This window comes from Trachypithecus francoisi, unplaced genomic scaffold (assembly GCF_009764315.1).
Source record: "Trachypithecus francoisi isolate TF-2019V2 unplaced genomic scaffold, Tfra_2.0 Contig00168, whole genome shotgun sequence".
Taxonomy (NCBI): domain Eukaryota; kingdom Metazoa; phylum Chordata; class Mammalia; order Primates; family Cercopithecidae; genus Trachypithecus; species Trachypithecus francoisi.
The window spans coordinates 159,280-185,143 of NW_022680498.1; the positions used below are offsets into that span (position 1 = coordinate 159,280).

Here is a 25,864-nt window from a genome sequence, read left to right on the forward strand (position 1 = left end):
GGAGTGCAGTGGCCGGATCTCAGCTCACTGCAAGCTCCGCCTTTCGGGTTCATGCCATTCTCCTGCCTCAGCCTCCCGAGTAGCTGGGACTATAGGCGCCCGCCACCTCGCCCGGCTAGTTTTTGTTATTTTTTAATAGAGACGGGGTTTCACTGGGTTAGCCAGGATGGTCTCGATCTCCTGACCTTGTGATCTGCCCGTCTCGGCCTCCCAAAGTGCTGGGATTACAGGCTTGAGCCATCGCGCCCGGCCAGGCAATATAGTTCTAAACAGGGTTGGAACTAGGGTGAGGCATGCAGGGAACCTAAGGTGACAACGTGCCATCCCTGAAGCTGGGGGTGGGTCTCTCCTTAATGCACCCCGGCCTCCTTGCTTATCTCACCCCAGTCCTGGTCCTCATTCTAAATAACTCATAGCTCCTCTAAGAAATTGCAGTGAAAAAAGGAAAATGTTGAATTGAAAGGTATTGAAAACAACCACAAAATTCATGCAATGGAACTAATGCAGTTCCTGGGTATTTGTATTTTTAAATGCATATATTTGGAAAGAAGAAAGGTTCACTAAAGATCTAAGTCAGTGTTGTCCATAGATCTTTCTGTGATGATGACAATGCTCTACTTCTGCTCTGTCCAATATGCTACAGGTGACTACTGATCTGTTGAAATGTGGCTAGTGTGACTGAGATACTAAATTTTTAATTTTATTTATTTATGATTAATTTAAAACTAAACCTATTTTTGATTAATTTAAAACTAAAGGAAGAAGAGACGAATCTTCCTTAAAGAAGAGTTGCAAAGTAATTTGCATAGATAATTTTCCCTTCATGAGACCTCATGGCCTTCCTGCGTGTAGGCAGGATTTGGTGACTTACTCCCAAAGAATAGTGTTTGAAAGGGGAGAAAAAGTAATTTACAGTGGAGAAACCAGTAGGAAGTCATATTGACAGCATGGATTGCTGATGAGAAATTACGAGAAAGACACATCATGTCTGTGATAGTCTTCTAAAAACCATAACCCCAGTGTAACCATGAGAAAAACACCAAACCTAAATTGAGAGACACTCTGAAAAATACCTGACCTTCACTTCTTAAAATTGTCAAGGTCACGAAAAGCAAGCAAAGTTTAAGAAACTGTCACAGACCAGAGAAGGCTAAGACGACAAAATGACTAAGTACAAGTCAGTATCCTGCATGGGAATCTGGAACAAAAAGGATGGTGGGAAAAAGTAGTGACATTTGAATAAAGCCTGAATTTTAGTTGATACTAATTTACTGATGGATATTGGAATTATTATGCAGCCAAAAGAAGATCATTTCATATATATTTATTTTTCATTTTATTATTTTTTGAGACAGAGTCTCACTCTGTTGCCCAGGCTGGAGTGCAGTGGTATAATCGCAGCTCACTGCAACCTCTGCCTCCCAGGTTCAAGCAATTATCGTGCCTCACTCTCCTGAGTAGCTGGGACTATAGGCACGTGCCACCACGCCCAGCTAATTTTCGTATTTTTAGTAGAGACAGGGTTTCACCATGTTGGCCAGGCTGGTCTTCAACTCCTGACCTCAAGTGATCTGCCTGCCTTGGTCTCCAAAAATGCTGGGATTACAGGTGTGAGCCACCGCGCTTGGCTTCATATATACAGTTTAGATATTGCAAATATCTTCTTTACATCTCAGCACATATATACATTTTAGATATTGCAAATATCTTCTTTATATCTATGATCTCTTCTTTTTGACGATAGTAGACTTCACTGAACAGAAATCTTCAAGTGCAAAGGTCAGTAATATTTAGGCCATGTTATTTGATTATAATACAATTAAAAATATAGCTTTTAAAAAGCTCAGAGATTTCAAAAATAAATAGTTGTAAAAAAAATCTCATAGATTTCAAAAATAAATAACATACTATACAATCCTTGTGTGAGAATCACTATGTAAAACGTAAAAAGTAGAGGTTCCTCTTCAAAGAGAGTTTCCTCCCTGTCGAATTAGGAATAAATAGTAACTTCTCTTAGAAGTAAAATTTATTCAAAGACCTGTGCTAACATTCTTAGATATCTGCTAGCTGTAATAAATAAATTAATGTATTTTGTGTTCTTAGCTCCCACAATTTAGCCTAAATATTTGCCCTGGCACGCTTATACTGGTCCAAGCAAGCATTAGGTCATAGCCTGTTCCTCTTCCTTATTTGGAGGTGTTTTTACCTTTCTCAGCATTCCACAAGTTACTTCCTCCTTCCTTTGTTCTCCTCTGCCTTTGCCTCTGTTAGAAAGTTCTAAGTTGTTAGCCAATTGGGACAAACACAGAATGTGAGGTTCCATTTCAGCCAATGGAAAACAGACACAGCAGCAAGGTGGAAGCGTCAGGTTGTAAATAGCCCTGTATCCTTTGTTCAGGGTACTCTTGGCAAAACTGCTGGTGAGTGTACCCTTTCTGCAGAAAGTAAAAATGGCCTTGCTGAGAAAATTAAATTTATGTTCAAGTGCTATTTCTTTCTGGCACTGGGGAAGAAGAAGCACTTCTAACAACTAGGAAAATTAGGACATAACTAATTGAAGGATAATGAAAATATTACCAAGCAGCACTTGTTAAACTGGTACTTAAAGGTAAATTTATAGCATTAAATACAAGAGAAAAGAGTTTACAAGCAAATGAGGTAGGCATTTTTCTCCAAAAGTTATAAAGAGGAGTAACAGAGCAAGCCTATGAAGACAGGAAGGAAGGAAATAACAGAGTGGAAGAAATAGATGAAATAGATAAGAAAGTAACATTATAGATTAATGAAACCAAAAGTGACTTATTCGCCCTCGCCAAAAAAAGATTGCTAAAATAGACTTTTGGCAGAATTGGTCAATTTAAAGAAAATCAAAAGCTGCAAGTAAATTGAGTGGGCAAACTTTATGCAAAGGGCCAGATAGTAAATATTGTAAGCTTTTCAGACACGGTCTCTGGCAATTAATCAACTTTGCTGTTGAAGCAGGAAAACAGGCATAAATAATACCTAAAGGAATGGGCATGTTTGTTGTTCCAATAAAACTTTATTTATGGACACTGAATTTTGAATTTCATATAATTTTCACATGCCAGAAAATACTATTCTCCTTTTTTTACCCATTAAAAAAATGTGAAATCTGTTCTTAGCTTGCTGCCAGCTGTACAAAAACAGGTGGCAAGCTGGATTCGACTGGCCCCAGATGTTAACTAGAAGAGGACAGATGTAAGGCTCAGTTGTTTAGTCACAATCCCTTAAGCATGGGTAGTCAGCAAAGGGACTACACCTGAGAATTATAAACAGCTGGACTTCTGGTGGGCAGACTATCCCCCGCCCCGAGCTCTGGCTGCCCCAGCCTCAGCTCTGGAACCCTGACTGCTTGGATGCCCCTCAGCTCTGGAACCCTGACTGCCTGGAATCCTGATCCAGAACCCAAGATCCTTCCAGGGCCTCAGGGGCATTGCTACCGCCCCCCTCCCTCTCAACCTGACCCCGAGTCCAGCAGTCACCACCAGGGGCGTCAGAGCGCGCGCATGCGCCCAGCTTGGAGCCGCGCTGATCTCGCGCCGGCACCTCGCAGCCAATCGCAGGTCTCCACTGGACGCGCGCGGGTGGAGGGGTGCGCGTCGGCGGCGCCGGGGGCCTGAGGAGGCGTAGTCCCCGCCGGCTTTTCCCCGGGAGCGCCTCCGGGGCCGGTGCGTGGCCGGCAGCTCGGGAACAGCAGCTGATCCGGACCGGTAAGGACGGGGGCGTGGCGCGGCTTCAGCGTTCCCTGAGGGGAGACTTGAGGGATTTCCTGGCGAGCCGCTGCCCTGCGGGTCGCGACACCGCGCCTGGCGGTGCGCTGCCGGAGCGGCCTTTGCAATGCAGCCGCTTTCTGTGAGGGAGTGCAAGGCAGAAGCAGGTCCCACGATCCCCTCAGCACACCCCCTTCCCTAATCTCAGCAGGCGCCACTTTCACCTCAGCCTCCACTCCCTCACGCAGACGTCCCCAACCCCGGGCTGGGCCCGGGCCTCCTGGAGAAGGGGCCTTTCCTGGCTCCCAGTGCGCTCCCCTCCCCCATCGCCCCCGCGGGGTTTCTTTTCGCACTCAATGTATTTAAAAATCTGAAAACTGCTTTGTAACCCCAGTCCCTCCCACATTCTGGAGACCTGTAGGCCCAGACCCCTTAAGGCATTTGAATGTATTGGCCTTTCTCCCTTACCGCAGCGTCTTGTTTTATTTACTGCGTGGCTGCCGGGACTCTTAATGCCGCCCCTGGGACCCTAATGGAGTCCCTCCCGTGAGAGCCAGGACCTGGGGTGATTTGAAGGCTTTTTGATTTGGGCAGTTGGCGGGTGGGATGTTTCCTTTGCTAAGGTAGGGGAGATTGGAGGAACAGATCTGGGGGAAAGGAATTCAGTTCACTTTTCTGGTTAAGTGTGAGATGATTGATAAACACCCAAATGGCAATGTCAGGTAGGCAGTGGGATCGCAGATATTCTGGTAACATGTAAGTAACTAACGCTTCTCTCTGGTTACCTCAGGGATGTGACCTTCTGCCTGGAATAGCTCAAGTTCTTAAAAGTTGCATTGTAAACCTGAGGTAAGAAGAGAGAACTCTCCCTAATAAGGACCAAAGTTGTATCTTTTTTCCCTTCAGTTTCGCTCTCTTGCCCATTCCTGTGCTAAAACATAGCTGTTTAGTGTTTAATATTTTACTAAGGGAATCTGAATGTGTATGATTAGTTCAGGTCAATTGATGTAGGTAATTCGGGAACCCTCTAAATTGCTTTCTTGAGAAAGGACAGGCTGGTAGTGGCATTCTTTTACCACATCTTTTGAAAAAGAAAGTAAGAGCATCCTGGATGTTAAGTTATATAAAACTGACTTCTTTTATCATACCCTCTTTCTCAACAGCTGTATTTCATGAGGTAATTGCCTCAGGGCAAAACTTTCAGAGTTGTCCATATTTGCTATCTCCTGTTGTCATTCTTTAAACCCACTGTTGTCGAGGTCCCCAGTGAATTTCACTTAGCTTAATCCATGGCAGGACAGGGGAGGCCATCTGAAGTCATTGCATGCCAGTAGGTGAGATTATAGGTGAATTCTGTGGTCAGTAATTTGTAGTTACAGCTCAGTGAAACCCGTTGTATTAGTTACCTATTGCCGTGTAACGAATTGTCTCAAAACTTAGTAGTTTAAAAAAATTTTATTACCTCATAGTTTTTGAAGGTCTGGAATCCAGGAGTGGCTTAGCTGGCTGGTTCTGGCTCAGGGTCTCTCATGAGGTTTCAGTCAAACTTTTGGCTGGATTGTCAGTCTTTGCGGGATTGACTTGAGTTGGATCATCTGCCTCTAAGCTCACTCACTGGGCTGTTGGCAAGAGGCCTCAGTTCCTCACTCTGTGGGCCTCTCCGTGGGGCTGTTCGTGTCATAGTAGCTGGCTTACTTCAGAGCAAATGATTCAAGAGACCTTGTACCCAAGATGAAGGGCAGTCTTTATGACCTAATTTCTGAAGTGGCATGCCATCACTTTTTGCTGTATGTGCTTGACCCCACAGACCAACCCTGTTACAGTGTGGGAGAGGGCTATATCTATGTGAATTCCAGGAAATGGGGTTCATTTAGGTCCATCTTGGAGGATGGCTACCACAGCCATTTATCCACCATTTAACCCTTTTCCGTAAGATCTCAAAGCATTGTCCTGTTACTCTGGGTGAATAATTTGACTTCTTGCTAAGGCCAAAACCTCTACATGTGCACTTTTTTATTTAAGGATATTATTCTAGCAAGACTTCTCTTTGTCTAGGGTTAAATTTTCTGTCTCTTCAGATCATTAACATAGCAAACATACTGATTGTACTGTAACCTCACCTTAAAGATCTCGTTTTTGATGCCACATCTCCCATCTGCTTGTTTTTATTTTATATTTGCTTGTCCTTACAGGAAAATATCTCTAGAGTTGTCCGTATTTGCTAACTCCTGTTCTCATTCTTCTTTAAACCCACTGTTGTCGAGGTCACCAGTGAATTCCACTTTGCTTAATCCATTGGTCAGTTTTAGTTGATTTTCTTGATTTTATTTGGTCTATTGGCAGCATATATTATAGTTGTTCCTTTTCTCCTCCCCTTTGGATTCTGGGATGCTTCTCTTTCTTGATTCTCCTCCCACCGGAAAGGCTGTGAATAATTGTTTCTTTTTAATTTCCTTTACCAGCTCCTTCTCATCTCCATGACCTCTAATCAATGGAATGAGCCAGAGCTTAGATCTCAGACCTCTTTCCCTGAGTGATCTCATCCAGTCTTGTGTTTTAAATAATGCTGCATACCGAAGACTTCAAAATTTAAGTACCTACCTCAGAACTTGCCTTGAGCTCTGATCTCATAGATTTACCTGCTCAGCATTACCTCTTATGTGTCCTCCTCCTCTCCTTCACATCCCAAACCCAATCCATCAGTGAACCTTGTGGGCCTTCTAGATTTTGATCTAGAGTCTGACCCCTTAGTATCTCCATTTCTCCACCCTGTCCGATACTACCATCATCTTTTGTTTATAATATTTCAGTAGCTTCTTGTCTTCTGCTTCCACTGTTACTCTCTAAAGTCTATTCTCCACACAGTAGCTAGACCAATCCTGATGAAATGAATCAGATCATATTACTTCTCACTCACAACCTTCCAGTAATCTCTCATCACACTCAGGGTAAAAGCTGAAGAGCTTATTTTTATTTTTATTTATTTATGTACTTATTTTTTGAGATGGAGTTTCACTGTGTCACCCAGGTTGGAGTGCAGTGGTGCGGTCTCAGCTCACTGCAACCTCTGCTTCCTGGGTTCAAGCGATTTTCTTGCTTCAGCCTCCCAAGTAGCTGGGATTACGGGTGCCTGCCACCACACCCAGCTAATTTTTGTATTATTATTATTTTATTTTATTTTATTTTTTTAGACGGAGTCTTGCTCTGTCACCCAGGCTGGAGTGCAGTGGCACGATCTCAGTTTGCTGCAGTCTCTGTCTCCTGAGTTCAAGCAATTCTCCTGCCTCAGCCTCCCGAGTAGGTGGGACTACAGGCACATGGCAGCACACCTGGCTAAGTTTTACATTTTTAGTAGAGATGGGATTTCACCATGTTGGCCAGGCTGGTCTCGAGCTCCTGACCTCAGGTGATCGGCTCGCCTCGGCCTCCCAAAGTGTTGGGATTACAGGCGTGAGCCACCACACCTGGCCAAAGCTGAAGAATTTAGAATGGCCTACATGATCTTGGTTTTCCTTTACCACAATCAGCTCATTTTTTATCTCATTTCTAACTTGTCACCCTTTTCATTGGCCCACCTATGTTAGCCTGTTGCTCAGTCCTTGCATGTGTTAAATGCTCTGGTCTCAGAGCCTTTGTGTTTGCTGTTCCCTTTGCTGGAGTATTCTTCCACAGGTAGCCATATTCATGTTATGTGAATATCAACCTGCTTCCATTTCCTACTTTATTTTTCTCCGTGGTGTTCATACAACCATCTTACTTTTGTTAAAAACAATTATTTTCTGACTACCCTTTCTGGAATGTCAGCTCCCTGAAGTGAAGGACTTTGGATTACTGCTGTATCCCCAGACCAATACATGGCACCTTTTTGGCCCACGGAACTTTTATTGAATGAATGGTCTTAAATTCCTCTCAAATACCTGATGCTTCCCCTCCTCCTTTTCTCTCTAGTCATGAGATTATCAGAACTGTGCAGATTCTTGATCATTCCTGTATAATTTCTCTCTTAGTTTTTTGTGGACTGGGATATGTTTTAATTCTACTGATGCAATACATTTTGTAGCTGTAGTTCCACCAAAATAGCAAACATCAGAACATCAAACGTGTATGTTTGGTCTTATATGATGGTCTTTCTGTAGAGTAACAATTTCTCCCTAATTTCTTAACATCCCTCCCACCAGCTCAGTTCTAATACAGCAATATTACCTTAGGGTCAAGATGATATGTGAAAGGAGAATAGTGACTTTCACCTTTAGGCTTTTAACACTTAGTTAATGTGGGCACAAGTGGTTTTTTTTTTTTTTTTTTTTTTTAAGACGGAGTCTTGCTGTGTCGCCCAGCTGGAGTGCAGTGGCACGATCTCAGCTCACTGCACCTCCCAGGTTCAAGCGATTCTCCTGCCTCAGCCTCCTGAGTAACTGGGATTACAGGCATGCACCACTATGCTCAGCTAATTTTTTGTATTTTTAGTAGAGATGGGGTTTCACCATGTTGGTCAGGCTGGTCTCAAACTCCTGGCCTCTTGAGCCACCTGCCTCGGCCTCCCAAAGTGCTGGGATTACAGGCGTGAGCCACCATGCCCGGCCTGGCACAAACTATTTTAATCGTATTCTTTGTTAGCTTCTTATACTTGTAAACTGCAAGTGTATATAGGTCCATTCCTTGTTCTTTCCCTTTAGTGTATAAATTAGTCATTTGGATAATACTAAGTAATACAATTCTGAGAGTTGAGCTTAAGCATTAGTGTTGTATAAGTTTGAAACAAAAGGTGAATGCTCTGCCGAAGTCTTAACTGGGGTTTTTTCCCTGGGAGCTTCCCAATCGCAGTGATCCAAGTTACATAGGGAGTCGTGATAGGACCTATCTGGCCTGCATAGGATATGCTGTCACAACTTTTCACAACCTCTAGATTCCTTATAACTAGGTTGACTATGTAATTTGTCATTTAAACTGAAGGACTTATTGAAGTTGAAGAGTGGCATTATCTGTAATTACACAGAGATAGAAGTTTAAACTGCAACCGTCTTGGTCATACCAGCATATTTGGTAATCCTACATATAATTTATTTGGTCTTCCAAGTCCTTGGTATCGGAGAAGTGTTCACTCTGCAAGGAGATATCACTGTTCCATCTTTGGGAATGTATGACTCCCATTACAATTTATAAATTGACCACCTGATACTGGCTTCTTTTTGTTGGCTAGATTAGCTTGCATTGTTCGATTATCCTTGTTATGAATTGAGTCTGCTTAATGGTGCTCTGAAAATGTAGCAGCAGTTGTTGGGAGATGGAGGGTTATACCAGCCTGTTGCTAGGCATTTTTTTTTTTCTTGAAATATAAATCATATGCCATAAAATTCACCCTTTGGCATGTGAAATTGAATGGTTTTTAGTATTATATACTTATAAAATTATACAACCATCAGCAATATTTAATTCCAAGACATTTCATCAACTCTAAAGAAACCTTGTATCCATTAGCAGTCACTCCCAATATTAGTTTTCCGTGGCTGCTATAACAAATTATCACAAACTTGGTGGCATAAAATAACAAAAATGTATTCTCCCTTAGTTCGGGAGGTCAGAAGTCTAAAATAAGTTTCACAAGACCTAAATCAAGATGTTGGCAGGGCTGTGCTCCCCTGTGAAACTCTAGGGGAGAATTCATTCTTTGCATCTTCTAGTTTGTGGATGTGACATTTCTTGGCTTGTGGCCATGCCGCTCTAATCTTTGCTTCTGTCTTCACCTTTTCCTAGAGTATGTGTGAAATCTCCCTCTGCTTCTCTTACAAGGACACTTGTGATGGCATTTAGGGCCCACCTGTATAGTCCAGGATAATTTTCCCATCTGCAAAGATCCTTTTTCCAAATAAGGTAACATTTACAGGTTTAAGGGATTAGGACCTGATATTCTGGGGGTGATTTTTCAAACCTGCTGTATTCCTTTCATTCCTTTTTTCATGGAGCCTGTGGCAGCTGCTACTTTATTTCTGTCTTATGAATTTGCTTTATTCTGGACATTTTGTATAAGTAAAATAATAAAATATGTGGCCTTTTGTGTCTGGTGTTATTCACTTAGTGTATTTTCAGGGTACACTGTATTGTATGCCTGTTTGTACTTCATTTGTTTTTATGGCTGAATAGTACTTCATTGTACAGATATACCACAGTTTGTTTATTCATTCATGAATTAATTTACATTTGGTTGTTTGCAGTTTGTGGCAGCATTATTGCTATATGCCATCTAGCTTATGTATATGTTATATTTTCAGTTCTCTTAGGTATATACCTAGGAGTGATACTGTTGGGTTATGTGGTAACTCTATATTTAAATTTTGAGCAATTGCCAAAGTTTTCCAAAGTACCAGTTTATATTGCCACCAGCGGTATATGAGGGTTCAGATATCTGCACATCCTCTGCAACACTTGAGATTGTTTTTGGCTATAACTAACCTAGTGGATGTGAAGTAATAGCTCATTGTGATTTTGATTTGCATTTCCTTAATGACTAATTATGTTGAGCAGCATTTCGTGTGCTGCTTGGCCATTTGTGTGTCTTCTTTGGAGAAGTATTCAAATCATTTTCCCTTCTTTTATTGTTTGTTTTTGAGACAGGGTCTCCCTCTGTTGCCCAGGCTGCAGTACAGTGACACAGTTATGGCCCACTGCTACGTCGACCTCCCAGGCTCCAGTGATCCTCCCATCTCAGCTGCCACCCTGCCTCATTCCACTCCTCAGTAGCTGGGACTGCAGGCTTGTGCCACCATGCCCAGCTAAATTAAAACATTTTTTTTTCTTGAGACAGTTTTGCTCTGGCAGCAAGGTTGTAGTACAGTGATGTGATCACAGCTTACTGCAGCCTCCACCTTCTAGGCCCAAGCAGTCCTTCCACCTCAGCCTCCTGGGTAGCTGGGACCACAGGCATACTCTATCGTGCCTGGTTAATTTTTTAATTTTTTGTAGAGTTAGGATCTCACTATTTTGTACAGGCTGGTCTAGAGTTCCTGGGCTAAGTCCTCCTGTCTCAGCCTCCCAAAATACTGGGATTACAGGTATGAGCCACTGTGCCTGTGTTTTTAAATTTTTTTGTAGAGAAGGAGTCTCACTACATTGCTTGGACTGCTCTTGAACTCTTGGGCTCAAGTGATCCTCCCATCTCAGCCTTCCAAAGTGTTGGGCTTATAGGCGTGAGCCACCATGTCCAGCCTATTTTTTTTTTTTTAAACAGAGTCTCACTTTGTCGCCCATGCTGGAGTGCAGTGGCTTGATCTCGTCTCACTGTAACCTCTGCCTCCTGGATTCAGGTGATTCTCTTGCCTCAGCCTCCTGAGTAGCTGTGATTACAGGCGTGTGCCACCATGCCAGCTAATTTTTGTATTTTTAGTAGAGACAGGGTTTTGCCATGTTGGCCAGGCTGGTTTCAAACTCCTGACTGTAAGTGATTCTCCCATCTTGGCCTTCCAGAATGCTGGGATTATAGGCGTGAGCCACCGTGCCCAATTGGGACCTGTTTTTAAAATGAATTGTTTTATTGTGGTAAAAATGCATACAATTTACCACCTTAACCATTTTAAATTAATAGTTCAGTAGTTTCAAGTGTATTTGCATTGATGTGAAACAGATCTCTAGAACTGAAACAATGCCCATTAAACAACAGACTCACCCTTTTCCTCTGCCCCTAGCCCTTGGTAACCATTACTCTACCTTCTGTTTTTTTTTTTTTTTTCTTATTTTTTTGAGACAGAGTCTTGGTGTGTTGCCCAGGCTGGAGTGGTGCAATCTCCACTCACTGCGACTTCTGCCTCCCAGATTCAGGGGATTCTTCTGCCTCAGCTTCCCGAATAGCTGGGACTACAGGTGTGTGCCACCACGCTCAGCTAATTTATTTTTGAAACAGAGTTTCTCTCTTGTCGCCTAGGCTGGAGTGCAGTGGCGCCATCTCAGCTCACTGCAACCTCTGCCTCCTGGGTTCAAGCGATTCTCCTGCCTCAGCTTCCCGAGTAGCTGGGTTTACAGGTGCCTGTCACCACATGTGACTAATTTTTGTATTTTTAGTTGAGACAGGGTTTCACCATGTTGGCCAAGCTGAGCTCGAACTCCTGACCTCAGGTGATCTGCCCACCTCAGCCTCCCAAAGTGCTGGGATTACAGGTGTGAGCCTCTGCTCCCTGCCTCTACTTTCTGTTTCTATGAATTTGACTATTTTAGTTATCTCATATAGGTGGAATCATACAAATACAATAGTATTTGTCTTTTTATGACTGGTTTATTTTATTTGGCATAATATCCTCAAAGTTCAAACATGTAGCATGTGACAGGATTTTCTTCCTTTTTAAGGTTGAATAATATATGATATATTTTGTTTATTCATTTTTGGGTAGACATTTGGATTGCTTCCACCCGTTGGCTGTTTTAATAGTCCTTCTGTGAACATGGGTGTGCCAATATCTCTTCGAGACCCTGCTTTCAATTCTTTTAGATGTATACCCAGAAGTAAGATTGCTAGAACATATAGTACTGTTTTTAATTTTATGAGGGACTTCTGTACCGTTTTCCATAGTAGTTATACCATTTTACAATCCAGTAACCATGCATGAGGATTCTAATTTTTTTCCAACAATGTTTATTTTTTAATAGTAGTCATCCTAGTAGGTGTGAGGTGGTATCTCATGGTGGTTTTAAGGTACATTTCTTTTATGATTAATGACACTGAACATATTTCCTGGGTCTTTTGTGTATCATCTTTGGAGAAATGTCTGTTCATGTTCTTTGCCCTTTTAAAAAATTGAGTTATTTCTATTCGTCATCTCCATTATAGTTTTACTTCTTCCTTTCCAATCTGAATGCTTTTTGCTGCATTTTCTTGCCTAATTACCTTGGTTGTAGAACCTCCAGTACAGTGTTGAATTGAAGTGGTGAAAGTGCACATCTGTCTTGTTCCTGATCTTTGGGGCAGGGGAACTTTCAGTCTCACCGTTAAGTATGATACTATAATAGCTGTGAGTCTCGTCCAGATGTGGTGGAGAAAGTTCCCTTCTATTCTTAGTTGTTTTATTGTTTCAAATCATAAAAGGATGTTAGCTTTTGTCAAGTGTTTTTTCTGCAGACAGCTGTGGTTTTTGTCCTTTATTAAAATGGTAGAGGCTGGGCATGGTGGCTCACACCTGTAATCCCAGCACTTTGGGAGGCCTAGGCAGGCGGATCACCTGAAGATGGGAGTTCGAGACCGGCCTGACCAACATGGAGAAACCCTCTCTCTACTAAAAATACAGCCACATTAGCTGTGCATGGTGACGCATGCCTGTAATCCCAGCTACTTGGGAGGCTGAGGCAGGAGAATCACTTGAACCCAGGAGGAGGAGGTTGCGGTCAGCTGAGATGGTGCCATTGCACTCTAGCCTGGGCAATAAGAACGAAACTCCGACTCAAAAAAAACAATAATTAAAGTTAAAAAAAATAAAATAAAATGATAATAGTGTTAGTTGATTTTCATAGAATGAACCATCCTTGTATTTTTTAAATAAATCCCACTTGGTCATGGTATGTAATTGTTATATATGTTGTCAGATTTTGTGTGCTAACATTTTGTTGAGGATTTTTGCCTCTATAAGGGATATTGGCCTGTAGTTTTTTAAATATGATTTCTTGGTTTGATTTTGGTATAAGAGTAATAACTAGCCTCATAGATGTGCAAAGTTTTCTCTCCTCTTCTAATTTTTGGAAGAGTTTATGAAGGATTGGTGTTAATTCTTTTTAAAATGTTAATAATTTACTAGCATAGCTATCTGATTTTGGGCTTTTATTTGGGGTAGTTTCTTGATGACTAATTCGCTTGTTTTGGATCCGTTCATATTTTGTTTGTTCTTGAGTCCATTCATTAGCTCATGTCTTTCTAGGAATTTGTTTCATCTAGGTTATCTAATTTTTTGACAGACAATTTTTCATAGTATTCCTTTATAATTATCTTTATTTTTGTGTGGTTGGTAGTAATGTCCCCTCTTTATTTTTAAAAAACAATTAATTGAAGTGAAAATCACGTAACATAAAATCAGTTATTTTAAAGTAAACAATTTAGTGACATTTAGTGCATTTGTAATATTGTACATGTGCTGCCTCTGTCTAGTTCTGATAATTTCCATCATTCCAAAGTAAAACCCCTTTACCCATTAAGCAGTTTCTCACCATTTTCCCTTTCCTATCTTTTGACAACCACAAATCTTTGTTTAATATCCATGGATTTATCTATTTCTGATATTTCCTGTAAATGAAATCATACAGTGTATGAGCTTTTGTGCCTGACTTCTTTCACATGGTATGTTTTCAGGGTTTACCATGTTGTAGCATATATCAGTGTGTCGTTTCTTTTATGGCTGAATAAACATTCTGTTGTATGTACATACCATGATTTGTTTATCCATTCATCCATTGATGGACATTTAGGTTGTTTTCACCTTTTGGTTATTATGAATTGCTGCTGTAAACATGTATACAGGTACTTGAGTACCCTTATTTCTTTGAGTGTATATTTAGAAGTAGATTTCTGGGACCATAAATCTATGTTTAACATTTTGAGGAACTGCCAAACCATTTTGTAATAAAATCTTTTGATTTTTACAAGCTTTTGTTGATTTCCAGGATCTGAAAAATGTGATTTTTGTAGTTTTTGCTAGTGTTCTCTTTGCTTTTATGAAGGAGCAGCTATTTGTAGGTCCTTATTCCTCCCTTCCCCTTAACTTCACCCTGTTGACTTTGTTAACACATTTTTTTAGTTGTCTTTTTTGTGGTCCTCCACAACCCCTCTTTAAATCATTCTTCAAGACCTTTAAAAACTCAGCTTTAGTGAAGAAACTTTACTCTGAACTATCAGACCACTTTCAGTTTGAACTGCCACCCTGTCAAATCTCCTTTGTAGACTCTTCTGACCAAGATTCTGCACATAGGAGGAAGGGAAAGAAAAGAGGGAAAATGACTGATTTTCTCTGTTGTTTAAGAGTAGATCCCAGGCCGGGCGCGGTGGCTCAAGCCTGTAATCCCAGCACTTTGGGAGGCCGAGACGGGCGGATCACGAGGTCAGGAGATCGAGACCATCCTGGCTAACATGGTGAAACCCCGTCTCTACTAAAAAAATACAAAAAACTAGCCGGGCGAGGTGGCGGGCGCCTGTAGTCCCAGCTACTCGGGAGGCTGAGGCAGGAGAATGGCGTAAACCTGGGAGGCGGAGCTTGCAGTGAGCTGAGATCCGGCCACTGCACTCCAGCCTGGGTGACAGAGCGAGACTCCGTCTCAAAAAAAAAAAAAAAAGAGTAGATCCCAGGTTGGGCACGGTGGCTTATGCCTATAATTCCAGCACTTTGGGAGGTTAAGGTGGGTGGATCACCTGAGTTTAGGAGTTCGAGAGCGGCCTGACTTATATGGTGGAACCCTGTCTTTACTAAATATACAAAAATTAGATGAGCGTGGTAGCATGTACCTGTAGTCCCAGCTACTTGGGAGGTCAAGATAGGAGAATTGCTTGAACCCAGGAGGTGGAGGTTGCAGTGAGCCGTGATCACGCCATTGCACTCCAGTCTGGGTGACAGAGCGAGACTCCCGTCTCAAAAAAAAAAAAGGTAGATCCCATGCATAACTCTAACTGGGGTAGGGAGGTTAGACATGCAAATACATATCAGATCTAAGGGGTTTGTCCTCAAAAATCAATTCTCACTTCCCATGATGGAAGAAGCCAGTAGGAGGGCTTCAATTTCAAAGAAAGCTGAGAGGTAAGTGGATGATAACCCACCTTCCAGATTATTTCTGTGCATTCAAACAATGGCCCTTCTAGTAGATGATTGTTTTTTCTTTGTTTTTTTCAGACGGAGTCTTGCTCTGTCACCCAGGCTGGAGTGCAGTGGTGCAATTTTGTCCCGCTGCAATCTCTGCCTCCCAGATTCAAGCAGTTCTCCTGCCGAGTAGCTGGGATTACAGGCACGTTCCACCATGCCTGGCTAATTTTTGTGTTTTTAGTAGAGATGGGGTTTCACTGTGTTGGCCAGGCTAGTGTTAAACTCCTGAACTCGTGATCCGCCTGCGTCAGCTTCCCAAAGTGCTGGGATTATAGGCGTGAGCCACCGTGCCCAGCTCTAGTAAATCATTGTTATAACCACACGCGAGTTTTTAACCACACACATACTCTTTTGAGGAAAGACTTCCCCAAACTATTGGTCCTTATGATGAGATCTGACCATACACATTTTTCTTCTGGAACCCTAGGATTGTGGGGCTGTCACATTTCCTCTAAGAGTACACTTTAGGAGCTCCCAGACTTGAAAATTGGCTGTTTCCCATGTTTGAACATTTTCCACTTTTTCCTTCAGTCTGCCTTTTTGAATTGATTTCTAACTACTTCTAGATAACATTTTTCCATTAATGAATATTTGAGTGCTTATTGTGTGCCAGGCACTGCTTTAGGCACTTGAGAGAAATCAGTGAACACAACAGACAAAATGAACAACAACAACAAAAACAAAACAAACTACTCCAACAGAAGGAGCTAACAGTCCAGTAGAGGAAGAAAGATAGTAAGTATAATAAAAATGCAAATTCTCTGGTAAAATGGAAGATGATGTTATAGAACTAAGAAAAAAATAATAGAGCAAGATTAGAAGTTGAGAAGGTATAAGAGAATTGTAATTTTACATAGTGTGGTTAGAGTAAGTCTCATGGAGAAGGTAAATTTGGACATGCACTTGAAGGGGATAAAATGTCCCCGTGTTAGCCATGGGGACATAAGTGTTGGGCAGAGACTCTGAAGGAATAGCAAGGTAGCCAGTGTGGCTGGTTTAAAGTGAATGAAGATTAGAATAGTGGGCAAAAGGTCAGAAAGGTAGCAAGAGTGGAAATAGTAGTAAGGATCTGTAAATTCTTCATTTTTCTCTCAGTCTAGTCTGTGGAAATTGTCATGTCTTTTGATAAGGAACGACCTTGGTTTAATAGTTACTCCCCTCCTAGACTCTCAGGCTAGTTTGTTTTTTTTTTTGTTTTTGTTTGTTTGTTTGTTTGTTTTGAGACAGAGTATTGCTCTTGTTGCCCAGACTGGAGTGCAGTGGCACAGTCTTGTGCATAGTCTTGGCTCACTGCAGCCTCCGCCTCCTGGGTTCAATTGATTCTCTTGCCTCAGCCTACCAAGTAGCTGAAATTACAGGCGCCCACCACCACGCCCGGCAAATTTTTGTATTTTTAGTAGAGATGGAGTTTCACTATGTTGGCCAGGCTGGTCTCGAACTTCTGACCTCAGGCTGTCTGCCCACCTCGGCCTCCCAAAGTGCTGGGATTACAGGCATGAGCCACTGTGCCTGGCCTTTTTTTTTTTTTTTTTTTTGTGACGGAGTCTCGCTCTGCCGCCGAGGCTGGAGTGCAATAGCGGGATCTTAGCTCACTGCAAGCCCCGCCTCCTGGGTTTACGCCATTCTCCTGCCTCAGCCTCCCAAGTAGCTGGGACTACAGGCGCCCGCCACGTTGCCCGGCTAGTTTTTTGTAGTTTTTAGTAGAGACAGGGTTTCACCGTGTTGGCCAGGATGGTCTCGATCTCCTGACCTCGTGATCCGCCCGTCTCGGCCTCCCAAAGTGCTGGGATTACAGGCTTGAGCCACCGTGCCCGGCCTTTTCTTTTTCTTTTAAGATGGAGTCTCGCTGTGTCACGCAGGATGGAATTCAGTGGCGCAATCTCAACTCATTGTAACCTCGCCCAAGTGCTCGTGCCTGAGCCTCCTGAGTAGCTGGGACTATATGTGTGCGCCACCATACCTGGTTAATTTTTTGTAATTTTTTTAGAGATGGGGTGTCACCATGTTGTCCAAACTGATCTCGAACTCCTGACCTCAAGTGATCCACCCACCTCGGCCTCCCAAAGTGTTGGGATTACAGGCATGAGCCACTGTGCCTGGCCTCTCAGGCTAGTTTCAACCCTATTTTACACTCCTCTACCATCCTCAGCTTATTTTTGAAAAAGTATTTATTAAAAAACACTTATGAAAAAGTTATTTGTGTTTTATTTAGTTGCCCTGGATGGAATACAGATGTTTACTGTAGTGTTAAGGATGCTGTAAAACTCCCATTTACTGCAAGGATCTGTGTTTAATGGACATTCAATTCTAAGACAGCAAATGTGTAGAGTTATTGGTGGGGCTGGGGGACGAGAGTACTGTAGATGGAGAGTGAGGGAGGTGGGGCAGGAGTTTGAGAAAGCAGCAGTGGGGTGAAGAAAGTGATAGGCAAGGGAAGATGGTGGGGATAGGTACCACAGGAGTCCTGGTGGCCTAAAATCTAATCACAAAGGTTACTCAAGTGGGACTGATGCCTGAAAAAAACTTGTGTGTGGTTATAACAGTGATCTACTAGAAGGGCCATTGTTTGAATGCACAGAAATAATCTGGAAGGTGGGTTATCATCCACCGATCTCTCAGTTTTCTTTGGAATTGAAGCCCTCCTATTGGCTTCTCCCATCACGGGGGTGTAAATTGACTTTTGAGGACAAACCCGTTAGATCTGATATGTCTTTGCATGTCTAACCTCCCTACCCCAGTATCTCAAGATTCTGGTAAATTGGAACATAAGCATTTATGCATCCATTGGTGGACATTTGTAGAGAAGGGTCTCTGGACATCTAGAGGAGAAGAAAACTCTCATCGTCTAATGCTACTCTTGTTCTTAATGAACTTGTTCATTAACTTATTAGCTTTGTTCCTGATTCTTGCTCTATTCCTCTTTCTGATCTTGAATGATGGTTGGATGGTGGGTTAATCAGTATGGACAACAGCCAAAAATCTAACCAAGAACAGCTGGTTAGGAAGCCCAGCAGTGTTATTAGAACCCAGTTTAAGTTTTTCTTCTTTGTTTGTTTGATGGTTTATTAACAATAGGAATTCATTTCTCATATTTTTAGGCTGGGAAGTTCAAGATCACAATGCTGAACAATTTGGTTCCTTAGTGAAGGCTCTTTTCCTGGCTGGTGAGTCACAGCCTTCTTGCTGTGTTCTTACATGACAGAGAGAGGAAGCAAGGTCTGTGGTATCTGCTCTTATAAGGGCGCCAATCACATCATGAGGGCCCTATCCTCATGAATATCCTCATTACATCTTAACCTGATTATCACCCCAAAGCCCCTTCTCTAAATACCATCACATTGGAGGTTATAGCTTCAGTATACACATTTGGGGGTGAGGGGAACACAGTTCAGCCATTGCATAATCCAAATTATGTGTACCTGAAATATTCTCTAGAATTGGAGGAATCATTTAACACTTAGAAATAGAACACTGATATAATTACAGTTGTGTTTTAAGATCCATCTAGTGGTGGTGTGTTATATAATTTGAAGGACAGAGAAAAGAGAACGATTTAGGGACTAGTACAGGTGTACAAAAATGCAGTAACCAGTAGACCTAAACCTAGAAGTTGGGGCCTGGGCTGGGGGCCATTAATAGGAATGGACATAAAAGGTAGAATGAGCAGTGCTCTAAAAGTTATTTAAAATGGCTTATAGGGTACTTTGACATTTCCTGGGAGGTAGAGGAGGTTTGAACAGGTTTAAAAAACAGAGAGTGAAAAAATGAATCCAATGAGACACTTTAATTCTTAAAGACTAAGCAGTTAACAGCAATAGCATCAGATATAGCTGTACACTAAGTCAGTTTTAGCAGAAAGAGCACAAAACCAGACTTCAGGAATTAGGCATGTTAGTGCTAACTCTGTCTACAAACCCTCCATATAACTATAGTAAATCATAAACGTTTTGGCGCTTTAAAGATTAATCTTCAGATTGGCCGGGCACGGTGGCTCAGGCCTGTAATGCCAGCACTTTGGGAGGCCGAGGCGGACGGATCATGAGGTCAGGAGATGAAGATCATCCCGACCAACATGGTGAACCCCATCTCTAGTAAAAATACAAAAATTAGCTGGTCGTGTTGGCGCACCTGTAATCCCAGCTACTCAGGAGGCTGAGGCAGGAGAATAGCATGAACCTGGGAAGCAGAGGTTGCAGTGAGCCGAGATCGTGCCACTGCACTTTAGCCTGGGCAACAGAGCAAGACTCCGTCTTGAAAAAGAAAAAATTGTAACAATCATAAACTAATTAATTTTCAGATAAATCTAACGGCCATGTTGTCAGATTATAGTCTAATTTTTTAGGATATTGGAGAATATTAATGATTTTGATTTAGAATATTTTCTTTTTTTTTTTGAGACACAGTCTCGCACTGTCACCCGGGCTGGAGTGCAATGACGTGATCTTGGCTCACTGCAACCTCCGCCTCCTGGGTTCAAGCGATTCTGCTGCCTCAAGCCTCATGAGTAGCTGGGATTACAGGTGTCCACCACCACGCCCAGCTAATTTTTTGTGTTTTTATTAGAGATAGGGTTTCATTATGTTGGCCAGGCTGGTCTCGAACTCCTAGCCTTGTGATCCACCTGCCTCGGCCTCTGAAAGTGTTGGGATTACAGGTGTGAGCCACCGTGCCCAGCCAGATATTTTCTTTAGAGAGGATGTTAGAAAATACATTTAGAATTACCTAGAAGGTAGTTACTGGAAATGTGGAAGTGATCCTGAGAAGAAGATTGGATTTGGGCATGAGTTTTCCCACAGGACATTTGGTAATTCCTGGAGCCATTTTTAGTTGCCACCCTGGGGAATTACTGCTGGTTTCTAGTGGGTTAGAGATCACAGATGCTGCTAAACATCCTATAGTGCTCTCGACAACCCCCAGCAAAGAATTATCTTGTCCCAAATGTCAGTAATGCTTAGGAAACACTGGGCTAGGTGGCATCAACCTGGAGTTGGGCGATTTAAGTTGTATATAGACAGACTAAACCAATTGTAGTTGACTCCAAAGAACAGTGTATTCATATCTGCGTTATTTTTTTGTGGCATTATATATCTACTAATTAAGTTGTAAATCACCATTCATGATACGCCAGTTTGTATATTTCATGCATTTACCACTGTCTACTCTGTGCTTTGCACAATATCTGACCAGACATGGGCAAACAAAATAATAGTTTTAGTGGAAATGAGGAAAATAATACATATGTTTTTATTAGTTTAATATTGTATTCCTATTAAAATTCATTTCCAAGGTGATACACATATTTATAGGAATAAATATTGTCTATATGTTCCAAAATTAGATACTGATATCCTCATTAAAATTGAAACGGTGTGCATGGCATACATTAGATGTCAGTTTAATTTTTATGCTTTGGATTATGCTGATTTGAAGGGTCCACATTGGGATACAGTGAATCTTGATATGTTTTTAGAAATCGTTGAGTTATGAATCTTGGTTTGTTTCTAGTGCCTACGTTTTGCTATTATTAGACCAGTTTTAGCCCAGGCTAAAGTGCAGTGGCACGATCTCGGCTCACTGCAACCTCTCCTTCCCAGGTTCATGCTATTCTCCTGCCTCAGCCTCCTGAGTAGCTGGGATTACAGGTGCGCCAACACGACCAGCTAATTTTTGTATTTTTAGTAGAGATGGGGTTCACCATGTTGGTCGGGATGATCTTCATCTCCTGACCTCATGATCCGTCCGCCTCGGCCTCCCAAAGTGCTGGCATTACAGGCCTGAGCCACCACGCCTGGCCAGTCTGAAGATTAATTTTTAAAGTGCCAAAACTTTTATGATTTACTATAGTTATATGGAGGGTTTGTAGACAGAGTTAGCACTCACATGCCTAATTCCTGAAGTCTGGTTTTGTGCTTTCTGCTAAAACTGACTTAGTGTACAGCTATATCTGATGCTATTGCTGTTAACTGCTTAGTCTTTAAGAATTAAAGTGTCTCATTGGATTCATTTTTTCACTCTCTATTTTTTAATAGAACTCGTGATGAGGCTTAACTGATTTTGTGGGTCACTGGTTAATTTTAAAAAAATGAGGCTGGGTGCAGCTCGGGTTTCTAATCCATGGCTCATGCTTGTAATCCCAGCACTTTGGGAGGCTGAGGCTGGTGAATCACAAGGTCAGGAGTTCGAGACCAGCCTGGCCAACACAGTGAAACCCCTTCTGTACTAAAAATACAAAAATTAGCTGGGTGTGGTGGCATGTGCTTGTAATCCCAGCTACCCTGGAGGCTGAGGCAAGAGACTTGCTTGAACCTGGGAGGCAGAGGTGAGCTGAGATTACGCCACTGCACTCCAGTCTGGGTGGCAGAACTAGACTCCATCTCAAAAAAAAAAAAAAGAAAAGTGAAATGGAAAATTTTAGAATTCAGCCTGTGTAGTAAAGATAGTTATTATTTATGTGTATGTGCTTGCTTTAAGTCCTTTATCGGCCTACAGAATTTCCGACGGATAAAGTTCTTAGAGTAAATTTATAGAAAATGTGGAATTAATGGAGCATAATCTTCTTTAAAAATAAAGGATCTTATGAAGGAGAGTGCTGTTTATTGATTCATTTAACAAATTCTGTATTTGTTGAGCACCTGTGCTGTGCCAGACCCTGTTCTTTGTGCTGAGTATACAACAGTCAACAGAAGATACAATACCTGTCCTTTGAGTTTTGTGTTCCACTGGATGGGCATTAGAAAATAATCAAGATAAATAGGATTGTAATATGTTAAATGGTGATAGGGCTTTGGGGATGAAAGAAAAGGGAAAAGAGATTAGGAATGTGGGTTAGAGGTTGGTTGGAATATTTGAGAACCTCACTGAGAGAGATACTTGGAATAGAGCTCTAAGGGCAGTGAGGAGCTAGCCATGCAGGTACTCAAATGATCATTCATATTGGAGGGAACAAGGGCCTTGAGCAAGGAAAAGAGCTTAGCATGTTCAATTAATAGCAGGGAGGGCCAGGTGCAGTTGTTCCTGCCTATAATCCTAGCACTTTGGGAGGCCAAGGCACGCAGATCACTTGAGTGAAGGAATTCGAGACCAGCCTGGTCAACATGGTGAAACCCCATCTCTACTGAAAATACAAAAATTAGCTGGGTGTGGTGATGGCGTGCCTATAGTCCCAGCTACTCAGGAGACTGAGGCATGAGACTCTCTTGAACCTGGAAGGTAGAGGTTGCGGTGAGCTGAGTTATATATCTGGGTGACAGAGCAGGACTCTATCTCAAAAAAAATTTAATTCAAAAAATCAAAAAATAAATAAATAGCAAGGAGGTTAGTGTAGCTAGAGTGAAGTAGATCGGGGAGAGTAGTATAACTGCAGGAGCAGTATGTGGGGTTGGTAGTGTGGTCTTCTAGGCACTGGTAATACTTGGTCTTTTACTCTCAGTTAATCAGAAAGCCATTAGAGGGTTTTGAGTTGAACAATGATACAGTCTGACTTTGTTTAACACAATCAATCTGCTTGCTATGTGAAGAAGAGACTGAGGTGGATTGAGGGAGGAAGCACTGTTGTGTTTAAGTTCAGTAGGTAAGTCAGGACTGGAGGGAAAAATTTAGGAGGCATTAGTGAATGGATTATAATTAAGGCCATGAGTTGGGATGAGATTATCTGCCTGGCACTTGACATTGTGCTATGCTGTTTGTTGGCTATGTGTAGGTACTCTTAACTATAAATTTAATACCTCTTTTCTGAGATTACTATATATGAATCAATTGAGATATGTACATTTAATGTAATTTTCTTTCAATTCCACTACAAATCAAGCTGCCATTGAATAGGTGGTGCTTTTAAAAAACCAGCTGTTACTGTAAGTCTAAGAAATAGAATTTTTGCCTTTAAGATAGCAAAATACATTTAAAAGTAAAAAACTTGATAAAGCGGATGCAGCTGGTGTGTGGCAGACTAAGGATTCCAGCTTATTCTTCAACTCCAAAGTCCATGTTTCTAAACACTGCACAATGATGCCCTGGTAAAAATGTGTGTCCTTTTCCATACAATTTTGCCTAGTGATTAGTTGCTGGAAGGTTTTTCTTTTTCTTTTTTTTTTTTTTAATGGAAGAGAGCGTAGTCAGTACAGCAAAGTTATGATTCTGGATTCATAGGAACCTGATCTTTTATCATAGATTTTAAGCTGTTATTTATCCTCTTTCATTCTCAGTGTCCTTGTCTGTAAAATAGTGATGTTTATACAATAGTGTTTTAGAGGAGAATTAAATAAGGTAATGTGTTTTCCTGTACTTACTGATGTATGTTTGTATTTAGGTGGCAGTTTATATAAAGGAAGCATTGGGACTTGTGGCCACACTGTTCAAGAATAAAAAACATTAGAAAATGGAACAATCATGTGAGGAAGAGAAAGAGCCTGAACCACAGAAGAACGTAAAAGAAACCAAACAAGTAGATGACGAAGACGCTGACCTCATCTTTGTTGGTGTGGAACATGTAAATGAAGATGCTGAACTAATCTTTGTTGGGGTGACTTCAAATTCAAAACCAGTCGTTTCAAACATTTTGAACAGAGTCACCCCGGGTTCGTGGTCAAGGAGAAAAAAGTATGGTCACCTTAGAAAAGATACTGCTGACAAATTGCAGCCTACAAGTCATGAGACCCTTACATCAGAAGCAGTGACTGACCTGCCAGCTTCCCAACTTGAATCGAGATCAACAGATAGTCCTATTATTATTGAGCCTTTGTCTAAACCTGATTATAAAAATAGTTCACCACAAGTTGTGCCTAATAACTCTTCAGAATTACCTTCTCCTTTGATTACATTCACAGGTTCATTGCATCATCCAGTAAGTGCAGCACTTTCAGTAGGAGGTATAAATGAAAGTCCTCATGTATCAAAGCGACTTTCCACTTTTGAAGTAAACAGCATAAATCCCAAAAGGGCTAAACTCAGGGATGGAATTATGGAAGGATATTCTTCAGCTTCGTCCCCTTCAGATACCTTTCATACAATGAATACTCAGCAAAGTACACCCTCAAACAATGTTCATACCTCATTAAGCCATGTTCAGAATGGAGCACCTTTTCCAGCAGCTTTTCCAAAGGACAATATCCATTTCAAGCCTATAAATACAAATCTTGATAGGGAAAATGAATTGGCAAAAACAGACATTTTGAGTCTAACAAGTCAAAACAAGACCTTTGATCCCAAGAAAGAAAATCCCATTGTGTTACTTAGTGACTTTTACTATGGACAGCATAAAGGAGATGGGCAGCCAGAACAGAAGACTCACACCACCTTTAAATGCCTCAGTTGCGTGAAAGTTCTAAAAAATGTTAAGTTTATGAATCACGTGAAGCATCATTTGGAATTTGAGAAGCAGAAGAACGACAGCTGGGAAAACCACACCACCTGCCAGCACTGCCACCGGCAGTTTCCCACTCCCTTCCAGCTACAGTGTCACATTGAAAATGTCCACACTGCCCAGGAGCCCTCTGCTGTCTGTAAGATCTGTGAATTGTCATTTGAAACAGATCAGGTCCTCTTACAACACATGAAGGACCATCATAAGCCTGGCGAAATGCCCTATGTGTGTCAGGTTTGCCATTACAGATCGTCAGTCTTTGCTGATGTAGAAACACATTTTAGAACGTGCCATGAAAACACAAAGAATTTGCTTTGTCCCTTTTGTCTCAAAATTTTCAAAACAGCAACACCATACATGTGTCATTATAGGGGCCACTGGGGAAAGAGTACACACCAGTGTTCCAAGTGCCGGCTACAGTTTTTAACTTTCAAGGAGAAAATGGAGCACAAGACCCAGTGTCATCAAATGTTTAAGAAGCCTAAGCAACTAGAAGGATTACCTCCTGAAACAAAAGTTACTATTCAAGTGTCACTAGAACCTCTTCAGCCAGGATCAGTAGAAGTAGCATCCATAACTGTGAGCACATCTGACTCCGAACCATCACTCCCCAGGTCTAAAAGCAAAATTTCAAAAAAGTCCCATTAATTCTAGTTTCAGTAAATCTAAAGCAAGTATTTCAAACCAAATTAAAAAACCTCATAAAAACAAAACTACCAACCATACATTATTCAGTAGCACCAAAAATAGTGAAACTAGTGGATTATATATGACTTTTTAAACAAAATTTACGAGCTATATTATTTGATCTGAATTTTGAGGTGTTATTTTAAAACATCTGGTTTTCACGTTAACTGTATCTGGCTTACATAAAAGGTGTTTGTGTGTGTGTGTGAGAGAGAAAAAAGTATTTATTTTTTTAATTTTAATTTTTTTTTTTTTTTAACTTTAGAGAC

The 25,864-nt window shown here is 41.5% G+C and overlaps 2 protein-coding genes across 5 annotated transcripts; one reads left to right on the forward strand and one right to left on the reverse strand.

The window, feature by feature from the left end:
* Positions 1–3,100: 3,100 nt before the first annotated feature.
* LOC117072956 lies at positions 3,101–4,945 on the reverse strand. Its single transcript, XM_033193479.1, has 4 exons — positions 4,880–4,945; positions 4,200–4,260; positions 3,398–3,871; positions 3,101–3,364 (listed from the first exon to the last, which is right to left on the reverse strand). Exons 1-4 carry the CDS (start codon positions 4,943–4,945, stop codon positions 3,318–3,320), a joined length of 648 nt encoding a protein of 215 aa, XP_033049370.1. The 3' UTR covers positions 3,101–3,317.
* ZNF280B (zinc finger protein 280B) lies at positions 3,398–25,615 on the forward strand. Of its 4 annotated transcripts, XM_033193868.1 has the most exons (4): positions 3,398–3,731; positions 4,522–4,580; positions 18,649–18,714; positions 23,856–25,615. In XM_033193868.1, the coding sequence occupies exon 4, from the start codon at positions 23,925–23,927 to the stop codon at positions 25,554–25,556; it is 1,632 nt and encodes a 543-aa protein (XP_033049759.1). In that variant the 5' UTR covers positions 3,398–3,731; positions 4,522–4,580; positions 18,649–18,714; positions 23,856–23,924; the 3' UTR covers positions 25,557–25,615. The 4 variants fall into 4 exon arrangements, 3 of the variants coding, with proteins under 3 accessions (XP_033049759.1, XP_033049839.1, XP_033049934.1); XR_004433202.1 differs by lacking the exons at positions 18,649–18,714; positions 23,856–25,615 and adding an exon at positions 11,473–11,519; XM_033193948.1 differs by lacking the exon at positions 18,649–18,714.
* The last annotated feature ends 249 nt before the right edge of the window (positions 25,616–25,864 follow it).

What these genes read in the sequence shown, in the direction of transcription:
- ZNF280B (XM_033193868.1), top strand. Translation starts at nt 23,925, where the DNA reads ATGGAACAATCATGTGAGGAAGAGAAAGAGCCTGAACCACAGAAGAAC.
- LOC117072956 (XM_033193479.1), bottom strand. Translation starts at nt 4,945, where the DNA reads ATGGACAACTCTGAAAGTTTTGCCCTGAGGCAATTACCTCATGAAATA. An exon ending in TACAGCTGTTGAGAAAGAGG is followed by an intron (nt 4,261 to 4,879) that starts GTATGATAAAAG and finishes GGACTCCATTAG; the next exon opens with GGTCCCAGGGGCGGCATTAA. An exon ending in AAATAAAACAAGACGCTGCG is followed by an intron (nt 3,872 to 4,199) that starts GTAAGGGAGAAA and finishes ACTCCCTCACAG; the next exon opens with AAAGCGGCTGCATTGCAAAG.